This window comes from Stegodyphus dumicola, chromosome 8 (genome assembly GCF_044657685.1).
Source record: "Stegodyphus dumicola isolate Sdum_Otavi_A_Nest chromosome 8, ASM4465768v1".
Lineage (NCBI taxonomy): Eukaryota > Metazoa > Arthropoda > Arachnida > Araneae > Eresidae > Stegodyphus > Stegodyphus dumicola.
In genome coordinates, this window is record NC_140775.1 from 96,248,666 (window position 1) to 96,260,737 (window position 12,072).

General features: G+C 32.1%; 1 protein-coding gene across 2 annotated transcripts in view; it reads right to left on the bottom strand.

Annotated features, from left to right (window-relative positions):
- Window positions 1–12,072, bottom strand: part of Sac1 (phosphatidylinositol-3-phosphatase SAC1) — a 74,453-nt gene that overhangs the window by 46,760 nt on the left and 15,621 nt on the right. For both annotated transcript variants that reach the window (XM_035377197.2, XM_085822148.1), the window contains exons 3-5: window positions 10,105–10,182; window positions 9,874–10,001; window positions 2,959–3,108 (exon numbers count right to left, since the gene is read on the bottom strand). In XM_035377197.2, coding sequence (XP_035233088.1) covers window positions 2,959–3,108; window positions 9,874–10,001; window positions 10,105–10,182 — 356 coding nt within the window. The remainder of the gene's footprint in view (window positions 1–2,958; window positions 3,109–9,873; window positions 10,002–10,104; window positions 10,183–12,072) is intronic.

The following is a 12,072-nucleotide window of genomic DNA, read 5'->3' on the forward strand; positions in this document are numbered from 1 at the left end:
TTTTGTTCCCATTTGGCAAAAAGACAGTAAAGGTGTTATAAGGTATTTCTCTTGCCTTCAGCATGCCTTGGTGGTGCAGTGGTCAGCACGCTCGACGCATATTCGAGAGGTCGGTGGTTCGAGTCCTGGTGAGGGCATTGCTCCATTTTTCATCTCTCTTGCTTCGAAATAACCTAATGACTCTAGTGGCGCCTGAACTAAAAGGTAGTGGATGATTCTTCGCCATCAGGATTTGGTGATTGGCTCCCCTAAACCCCAGTTACTCTTTAAATGGGGGAGTATATAAGGTATTTCTCCCACCTTCTTAGCATGCCTTCGTGGTGTAGTGGTCAGCACGCTCGACATGCATTTGAAAAGTCCCTGGTTCGAGTCCCGGCGAAAACACTGCTCATTTTTCATTTTTCCTGCTTTGAAATAACCTAATGAGTCTACAGTGTGGAAAACAACTTAATTTGTTGTAGATGCTATCTGAGTCAATATATGGGATAATTTAATAACTTAAATGATAATTCCAGAATGGATTAAGCATAATTTAATTCATGATAATAAAAGAAAACATTATTTTGTTGTTGCAAAGCTTAGTTTCTCTAGATTGGCAACAAATCCATTATTCTGCGAAATTTCAAATGTAAACAAATATGGCTGCCACGGTAAAAATAAATTAGGCTTAGCCTCATTTAAACAACTTTTAAATCATGGAACAACTTTTAAATTGTTAGAAAAGATGGTAATGTTCTGTTATCAGAACCAGATTCACAGACGTATGAATGTAATGGATAATGAATTTGTTGCATGTGTAATGGATTTGTTGCATAATTTGCATGTATAATGGATTTGTTGCAGAATAATGGATTTGTTGCATGTGTATGTATGTGCATATACGTGTAAATGTATACACACATACACATTTGTGCTTACATATATACATGCATACATTTCAAGATCTGGTCTTGATAGCTGAACAGGAGCGAGAAGATTCACCATAGCCACAAAAGCTCTAGTTTCCGAAATATTGAGCAAAGGCCACGTTAGTTACCTTTTTTGAAAGGGAAAGGATACAGTACTCTTCTGTCAGCAGAGATGGATTCGGACATATGTAATCATGTATGCATGCAATACATGCAAGTATGTATGCATGTATATGCACACACATACACATACATACATGGATACATTTCTGAATCCAGTCCTGATAACAAAAGAGTAACAAAAATAATTTACAATGAATTTATTCCTGAGAGACGGATGGTGATCGCCATATTTTATAAAATCATAATGGAAAGATTTCTAAAAAGAATTAGACATGATCGGAGTGAAAATGCTCATTTGAACAAGTGAGTTCTGCAACATAATAAGCCACTCTAATCAAGCAGTTTCTAGTAAATAAAAGTGTCACAATTCTCAAACATCCCTCTCATTCATCAGATCTGTCATTGGGGAGAGACTTTATTTTTTCTAAAGTGTAATATTTAATGTCATTACAGTCAAAAGTCGTTAATTCGGACCTCAAAGCTAAAAACTTTCTGCGCATGCGCTGCATTGACACATGCGCATAGGCGTTTACGCGTGCCCGTAAGACCTTTACGACTACGCATATGCGTGTGCGCAAGCGCAGAATACGCTTTCACGTGCGCGTTTAATGTATAATGGACGGTATAAGCTAAAATTGTCTAATTATCTATTTCAGTTAATGTTGATGATTGCGTTGTTCCTTAATCTTCGAATTGGATGCGGCTTATTATTTTTTGCAGACTATAAGAGCAATTTTATAAAAGTAAACTTGAACTTTCAATTATGTCAAATAGAATATCTGATGCTGGAGCTCCCAAATGATCTACAAAACGAAAGTATGCTTTGATGTCCGTCAAACAAAAAGTGGAATTGCTGCAAAAAATGGATAAAGACATGAAGAAGGTGACAGAGAGGTTAGTGAAAATGAAAAAATTTCGATTGACAAGTTAGTCGGTATTCTCGACACAGCAATTACGGGACTTGAACAGCGGAACTTTGTAACTGAACAAGAAATTATGTCTGTTTATAGAATTAAAGAGAAAGTATTATCACATAAAATGAAGCCACTTAAACAACTTACATTGAAAGAAATGTTTAATAAAGTAAACAAATAAATATTAAGCTTTTTTTTTTGTAAATTTTGATACCCTTTAGATCATAATTGTTCTTTATTTCATAAATTACAGTTTCATATTTTTAATTTTAGAATTTCTGCATGCCATCTTACGAGATTTAAACTGATGATCTATAATCCGGAAAAAATCTATAATCCGGAATCACCGAAGTCCCGACGAGTCCGGATTAACGACTTTTGACTGTATTTTATTATTGAGGAAGTTTAGAAAACTGTACTCAGTAAACTAACTGAGGAATCAAGCAGTTGCATGAACATTTCAAGTACTGTAAAGACTTACAAGAATTATATATTAAAAGCTAAGAAATAGCATTTTCATCAATTTGTGATTTTGTATGAACTTAATCATAAAAACCTGTAGACACACTATGCAACTATCACTTTATACCACTCAACTACATTTTAATCTAACATTTCATTTTATTCTTTAATGATTTCATTATTACAATCTAAATATATTTAAATATTTAATTCTGTAAATTCCCTGTTTTACTGATGTGTGTTTCACGTTTGAAAATTAAAAAGATTATGCTCAACAAACTGCAACATTATGACTGAATGATACATTCAGAAGGATAAACAAATGTGGATACAGCACATATATTAAAAAGCAAAGTAATTATTTATAACAAACTGTTTCAAGCAACTTTAATTTACAGCTTTAACAGCTTATATCAAAATTTATAATCTTAGAACTAAAATTAATTTTTACACAGCATAATTAATAAGTTGATTACTAAGTCAACTCACTACAAATAACACACTACATTAAACTTTTCAGCAACAACTAAATATATTAAGAAAAAACTTACTCTCTGAAATAAAGGCATTTGAACAAAATCAGGGCTTGTGTTGTGAAGCCGTTGTAATGTATGGCTTATATCATATGTATAAGAGAAATAAAAGTATGGTGTTCGTAGGACAGACTGCACCATAGAGAGATATAGCTTGTTATAATGTGTCTATAATTAAAAATATATGATGGATTATATTTCAGCAAAAGAAAGTAAATATTTTTTTTCTTACACTATTGATACATATATCATATTTACAATTATAAATAACATGAAATACCATGACTAGCTTCTTGGATTAACCATTTTCAACTCAGTTATCAAAGGCACTGATATAGGCTTAACTTCAAAAATATCATAGAGGTATAAGTGCATAACTTATACTGTTATGCTCTTATACCTCAATTACTCTTTACTTTGTAGTTAATATGAATATAAATACGAAATACATTATTTATATTAAGCACTCTGGTTCACAAAATAAAATTCTTTTATAATGTACATAGATCATCTTGAAATATATGAAATTTTCTGGAATTTGTGTTTAACTGATATCAACAAATAATAATTATTATTATGTTATTGAACATAAACCCAGCACCTCATACTACATATTAAATTTTACATGATCATAAAAAGTAAAGTATTTTACCATCAGAGCCTAGCCTGGAAAATTTTAAAATATACAAAGTTTGATTTATTTGACATATATATAAATATCATAAATACAAACTTAATTGCCCCTTTACATTCTACAAATTCAATTATGTTATTAATCCAAAAAGTTATGTTATTGATCCAAGAAATAGATATTTAAGAATAAATGGTAAAGTAATCTATAAAGTGACATGTAAAATAGAAACTAATCAAAGTGTGAAGCAATCCTCACTGCAAACACCATATACCAGTGGTTCTCAACCTTTTTACCATCTAAACAAAAATTGAAAACCTTTAGTACTATCACTACAAAGTAATACTATCACCACCACTCTTGAACAAAGCTCAGATTACACAAATTTATGAATGTTAGAGAGAAGGAATCCCAGTCCACTTTATCCAATAGAAACTGTGGTGTTCCAGAGACAGAAGCAATAATATTTCCTATAAAGTTTACAAAAATAAAGAAATGGCTGCCATAAAATAAGCATTTCCAAATGCTCATGGAGCAGAACAGCCTGAGATATGGAGAAAAAATGGCAAGGTCAACAAATTGGATGGTTCTTGTTGGCTAGTAAAAGTAAGCATTTTCTACATTGTTTAGAATACAGAAAACAATTGTATCTCTACAATCCATTTTGTCAATTAAAATCACTAACCAGAATAAATGCTGCTGGCAGCTGAACAATCAAATCTTCCAAATCTCTCTCATCAATACTCTTATTTGGGCAAAGATAGATATTACAGACAGAAATCAGCATCCGGATGTTCATCTGTACAGCAAATGCTTAAAGAGGTAGATTCAAGGAGAAGGGAACTTAGTGGATAGCTACTGAAGATAAGCAAACCCACACGACTACTTGCAGTTTCTTTCCTAACCACTAAAACCATTTGCATGTCTTTTCTTATCACTGAATATCCGTGTAGCTTTGTTGGGTTAAAGGTTTAAGGAATGTCTCTTGTACTGCAATAAAGACATTTTGATAATTATTAATAAGACATTTAATTTCGTTAAGACCTTGGTGGAAGCTACAATAATTCCATGATATTAGGGTGGCCAATAAATGCGTTTACAATGCTGTTCCTTTGCTTTATACGATATGTTGGAAAGTCTGTGCCTGATTCGATGAAATCGGGAGACTAAGGCTTCTATTTTTGGCACTTTTAACTTTCTTTTTTTGAGCTTTCCATTTTTTGTACTTTTGTTTCCGAGCTTTCCGTTAACTGTTAAAGAAGAGAAGGATTTAAAAAATTCTCATTGCCAGTTATTTTCTTATTCAAGTTTTTTTTTTTTTTTTTTTTTCTGTATGCCATGTGATGTTTGCATGCCCGAACTCATGATAAATAAATAATAAAAACAGTGCAGTGGATTTGGCACATAAGGTCTGATGGGACAATTTAAGTACCACGCTTTGATGGACTGATGATGAAAATGTCAGGATAATATGTTTCATGCTAACAAGTTGCCCATCTCTGAATTTCAATTCAGCAAGCCCTACACACATTTTGCTCAACAAGTTCTTCCTCAGAGACTGATACCAAATGCGATATGACACCCCTGGATGTGATCAGAAATGTGTGTCATTTTCAGCTGAGAGAAAGTGGTGCATCAGATATTGTCTCGATGAGAAGAGATCCTGTGAGGAGCATTTTTATGCTTTTTGGCTCACTAGCTAATAATGTACTTATGGACTATAAATGGTGATATATTTTCCAGCTAACTAGTAACGGATAATAACTAAAAATTTAGGACATTTGATGCTCTTGCTAATAATGACAGCCAGAAGTGCATACTCTCTTAACAGTACCTGAATTTGTCATTACAATGCAAGTAGGAGAATATTTTAAAGTTGCCATAATTTAAATAGGAAAAAAAATTGGCTTTGACTGCCCCACCACGATGGAGCCCAACAAGGGAACACAGATCTCTGTGTTAGGGCTAGCTGGACCTATATGTAAACTGAGGCCTACAGTCAGCTTTCCTGAAAGCTTATCTCCAAGCCACTGGCACTAAGGACTAAGGGCCAGCTAGCTGACACCAACAGGGACAGCTAAGTGCCTTCTGTTAAGGCTGAAACAGATGCCAAAGCAGTGCACTGATTACAGTACCTCGCTTCTCAAATACTAAGATCCTCCTTTTCAGCCATATGTGTCTTCCCGGATGACAAAGACATAGGCAGTATTCTCACTAAAAAAGCAGAAATAAGAGAGCAAATAACGCAGAAATAACAGAGCTGAAGCTCCATCTCATGGTCTCATCGTGAGCATCATCCTCCACAAGACAGAAAGAGAGGAAGAAGTAAATGCTAAGAGGAAAAGTCACTAGGGCTCCGGGATTTTGACACCTGATTGCCAACAAAGTAATTCCCTGTGTGTGTGTGGGGGGGGGGATGATCTTCACCTGCTATGTTTAACTGGGCATACTGGAATGGTCTTCATGACTAAGGTGGCTTACTGAGAGCTAGGCTCCTGAAGTACTCCTCCCAGCAATGGCCCCCGCCACAGTGAGGCACACATTAAGATATGGGGTGTCAAAATGACAAATTAAAAAATATTGCAGAACTAGGCAACATTATTTGGATTCATATTTAAATGAATTTATAAAGTGCCAAATTTACAAAAATATATATTTTCTTACTATCTTAAGTGCCATTAGAGATTTCTGGCTACTCGAATAACTGCAAGTTTAAATGAATTTATCAGATAAATTTTAAGGCTTGAGCTCACATTTATTTTTTTTAATATGATGTATTGATAATCTGTATATCATGATTATGTAACAAAATGAAAATGATCTTTGATTATCTACCTAAAATTTACCTATTTATTAAAAATTCCATTGGAATAACTGGCAAAGATTTAATAGGATGTGTGTTCAGATTTTAAGCTTGATGATGGCCAACTTGCATGGTTGACAAGAAAATGTACAAATATTAAAACTAATACAGTACAAAGTCCGAAATCCAGATGTCCAATATCCGGACCTCAAAACCACCAACAATGTTTTTTTCATAGGCTTTACGTATGTGCATTTGATTCCCCCTTACGTGCATAATAAAACATCTGTAGAGTCCCTATTCTTAATTTCACTTCGACACTAAATAAAATAACTTGTTATTGGAGAAACAATCATTTTAGCATAAATTTGTATGATCAGTAATCTGGCTCTTGCTGCATATCTGCTTGGCACATATCTAAAACCGAAACATTCCACATAGATACATCGTTGATCTGATGCCAACCTGGCAAATCCTTATTTATTATACTTTCCTTTTATCACCGCATGTTTATCAAAACATGATGACTTGTAGCGATGCCTAAACAATTTTTTTATGTTAGTAATTGAATAATAAAGGAGTATGGCAACCTTTTATGTTGACCTTACGCTTGGTGATGATTACAGCTTTAAGTTAAATATGCTAAAAAATGTTGACAAGAAAAATTTAACAAAAATTTCTTTCCATATGCTAAAAATAGATTTTGTTGATGATACTTATAGACCCAAAGATTACATTTAGGGCTATTTGAATTAAGAATAACTAATTTGTTATTCATATAAACCCAAAACCAGCGCCACGACTCATATGGTCGCACTGAGTCGCAGAATTTAGGACCCACAGAGACTGCATCAGGCAGTAAGATATCTAGCACTGGCCCTCAATAAGGCTTTAATTATATGTGGGAATTTATTTATTCAGAACCCTGATAAGCCTTAAGCATGCACAAGAAACAGATATAAGTATAATAAATAACTAATACAAATAAGGCTTAATTATCTCAGTGTGCATAAGCAAGATAAAATTTAACAAAACAACTTGTTGTCAGTCACCAAGCTCATGATGCATAGCCAAATATGTATAGCAAAGGATAGCTAAATTTGATGATGATAGCTGCTAATTTTAAAGGTTTTCGAATATCAAAAAACAAAGGAAAAATTTTCCAAATAATGGATTTTGTAAAGAAATGTGGAAAAGCGGTAATAGATAAAGATGATATAAAAGAAGTTTTTCATTGTGATGACAATGCTTCTCAATCATCAATCAATTAATGAATGGCAAAATCTCTAGTATGATTCTAGATCCAGAAAATACCACTACTAATAGTAAAGAAAGGGACAGAGAAGTTACTGAAAAGGAGAAAACTTCGATTGACAAGTTAGTCGCAATTGTCGAAACAGCAGTTACAGGACTTCAACAACACTGTAACTAAACAAGAGATTATGTCTGTCTACAGAATTAAAGTATTAGCACAAAAAACGAAGCAACTTAAACAACTTACATTGAAAGAAATGTTTAATAAGGTAAACAAATAAATATTAAGCTTTCTTTTGTAAATTTTGATAACCTTTATATCATAAATACTTCATTATTTCATAAATCATGATTTTATATTTTTAATTTCTACATGCCATCTTACTAGATTTAAACTGATGATCTAATATCCGGAAAAATCACAAATCCGGAATCGCCAAAGTCCCAATGAGTCTGGATTTTGGACTTTGTACGGTATTAGCACGTAAATACCACCATTAACTTTCAAACATACACTTCCATCAATTCCTTTGAGGAGCTTTATTCAAAACATCTAGTAACTTTTAAATATAAAGGAGAAGTTTTTAACATAAAACTTTAATAGCTTCTGCTTTTTTTTTTTTTTTTTTTTTTTTTTTTTAATCCTCAAGTTTGACTTTGGTACACTCACTGTTGAAATGTAAACAACTGTATTCTGATTACTTTAACATCTCAATAACAGAGATTATGTTCCTTATTTGAACATGAGGTTTTCATAGTTTCCCAGTGCTTATTCTCAATTGCACTGCATGCAAGTTTAGATAGTTGCATTGTAGAGTTATAAATTTTTTCTCGTTCTTCAAAAATGAATTAAATTGATGCAAGCTTCTGGAGTGATTTATAAAAGAAACTGAAAAATAGCTCTATTGCATAGAACTTAATAATCAAATACTGTGAAAAATCAAATGAAAGACATTATATCAAAAAATAATTTAATATATCAAATACTGTGAAAAATCAAATGCAAGTCAAGTCACTGTATCGAAAAATAAAGGAACAAATAAAAACAGAAAATCAATGTAAGGATTAGATATTATTAGTTTGCTAAGTAGCTAGACTACCCTAATTGTACTTGGAGCGAAATAACAGATTAATATAGGTTCTCCTAAATTGCTATGAAACAAAGATTTTTATATATAGTATATAGATCATTCAATATATATATACACATTCATATCTATTCAAAGAAGAAAGACTTTATTACTTTTCATGGACTGAAAAATTCGCACTTAGAGTGTTCAGAAACATTTTGCTCAGAAATGCGAACAAATATAATAAATGATTTTTATGTGGGTTTTCAGTCAAACTAAACTAATTCACTGAAGCTTTCCATTTGTTATCTACAGATAATGTTCAGTTAATTTATGAAAATATATTGGATATTCTTTTTTCACAAAAATTTAAGATATAACACTTTTTTTTTAAAATCTGCACATGCAAAGAAAATCCAGTTTCTGTTAAGTAATACCATTTTAATAATATATTTTTTCCATTATTAATTACTTTCAAAGTGAAAATTGTGTAATTAGCACTTAATAAGAAGGTTTGAAGTACGTCGTAAAAATATCAGAATGTTCCAGAAAACCTGATATGACAAGTAAACCATTTAACCTTAAAGGAATCCTTATGACACAATGACGAGATTACATACAAAAATTTTACAAATGGACTAGCGTGTTAATTACACAAGAACACTAAGTTGGGGGAGGGGACATGAAACTTTAATACGAGTTGTCTTTTGAGAACTATTACTGAATGCAAAAGTTTTAATCCTTACCTCTTATTCGTATCAGTGAAAACTCACTAAGGATCTAAAATGAATTAATGAATTTAGCATAGTTTCTCCCCAATAGACACCTAAAAAACTTCTGATACTTTAAGCAAAAGCTCAAATTCAATTTGTTACTTGAAAGCTTAAAAAACTAATTTTTAGTTATTATAAATTAAATTTTTTAATAATATATACTTATAAATTGTGCACAATTTTTTTTCCTTCCCATTTCATGAAGAGATGTGCTGAAATGTTAACACCTATGACAAATCTAAAAAAATTTTTCCTTTACCTACTTTGCAATCACTTAAAAATTTATTTTAATTTTACACTTATTGTCTTATTTTTTTTTTCAAACTCAAGTTAAGTAATCCAGCTGCCTCTAGCATTAATTTAATGCTTCATTTTTAATATATGGACAAAAGTATTACTCACTTGTTCTTCAGTCAAATGCAACATACTTTTGGCATATGGTATAACATCAGTATCTGTGATTTGCCATACTGATTGTCCACAAATGTTTCCAACAAGAGATTTTTTGGTAATTACAATTAAATAAGGACCTAAAAAATAAATTAATTTAAATGTTAAAACTTCTCTCAAATTAATGAAATTTGTAATAATGAGAAAAATTAATTCTTACATATATATTTATTTCAAATTTACCTCCAATTAGATGTATAGTTCCCATAATGCCCCATATTGACTGGCTAATAGCACTAGGAGGAATTTGCCCTTGGTTACCTAAATTAAAACATTATTAAAGTAGAATGCTACTAAAATAATACAGATATAAGTAAAACTAAATGACAATAAATTATACAACTAGTTAGTAAAACTATCAGACAGAAAAATTCAGTCTCTTATTAAGTTATAAAAGTTTACAATATTGGAAGCACAAACAAGTCTCTGCTGTTTGACAAAAAATGATACCATTGGTAAGTTACGGTTAAAATTGTCTGAAGTAAAATGGCATATCATAAAGTTGGATATCTGCTAACAATATAACCTTGAAATATTGGCAATTTTGTATCAGCATCATATATTTTTTCATGCAAAAATGTTTTGAGCTAAATGAGCATTATTTGTGGAAAGTTTTGATTCAATTCTTTAATTTGAAAAAATCCACAGCTGAGGCCTCATCAGTAGTTTGTAAAAGCATACAGTCAGGTTGCCTTAAGTGAGATACGTTGTTGCGAGTGGTTTCAAAAGTTTAAGAATAGTGAATTTGACATCAAACAATGTAGCGGAAGGAGAAAAAAAAAAGTGTACAAAGATGTGGAACTGGAAGTATTATTGGATGAAGATTCATGCCAAATGAAGTAGAACTTCCACTTCAATTAGAAGTGACTCAACAAGCAATGCCACAACATTTAAAGTCATTGGGAATGATTCAAAAGCAAGGAAGTTGGGCTCCATACGAATTGAAGCCGAGAAACACTGAATGCTGATTTTTTACACATGAAAGGCTGCTTGCCAGGCATAAACCAAAGAGCTTTTTGTACTGCCATTGGTGATGAAAAATGAAACCATTATGATAACCCAAAGAAGAAGAAGAAATCATGGGGACCACCTGGCCATGCTTCAATATTGACAGCCAAGCCAAATATTCATGAAAAAAATTCGGAAAAAATATATTTACGGGTGCCCCTAGGCGATAATTGGTGGTACATGAACACCGAGTTTGTACAATTCTTTGACTTGTAATTTTGGTTTTGTGTAGTGGCGATTCTGGGCTCAAAAATCGCTGCTACACAAAGCCAAAATAACAAGTCAAAGAATTGCACAAACTCGGTATCCATGTACACATTGACCTATTTTCACTTGAAAAAATCATCAGAGAATTGCACAAACTAGGCATTGTGCACTTCCTTGACTTTGTCAAAGGTACACATTGATCTATATTCACTTAAAAAGTCAAAGGAGCAGCCAATGAAAAATATATAATCTAAAAAAACTACATTTTAAATCAAACAATGAAATAACGTAAAAAAGGGAATTTATCTTAGCACTACACAAAGGAAATACGCACTTACCTTATTTGTGAATTTACATATCTTCAGTCAAACAAAATTTCTTAACAGCATTTTAAATTAAAAAATTTCCTAAAATTATCTGAACTAGAATCTGCATACTGGAGTCACCACATAAATTCACAAAAATATCCTCCATAGTCTCAGTATTGTCTGACATTCAACCATATGCCTTTACTTCCTATAATAAGGATACTTAATAATGGCTACTACGTAAAATTTCATTTACACACCAGTCAATTAATGCTTTTTGCCCTTTTGTTCCAAATCGTATAGAAACTTAAAATTAATTATACCACATTGAGCCATTTTACCGTGTAAACCACAAAATAACTTATCCAAAATCCGACACACACACACTTTCCAGATCTTTTCCCATCATTCAAATTCACTGCAATCACACAACCAATTACATCATAATAGGGTTCCATAACATTCGACTACTCAGGTTACCATAAATGAAACAACTTGGCGATAAATGAAACAGCAACTTAGCGATAATCCAAGCAGCATCCTTAAATCTATTCTAACCAAAATTCATGTTGTATATATGGTGGGATCAGCTTGGTATCATGTATTATGAGTGGCTCAAACAATTCCT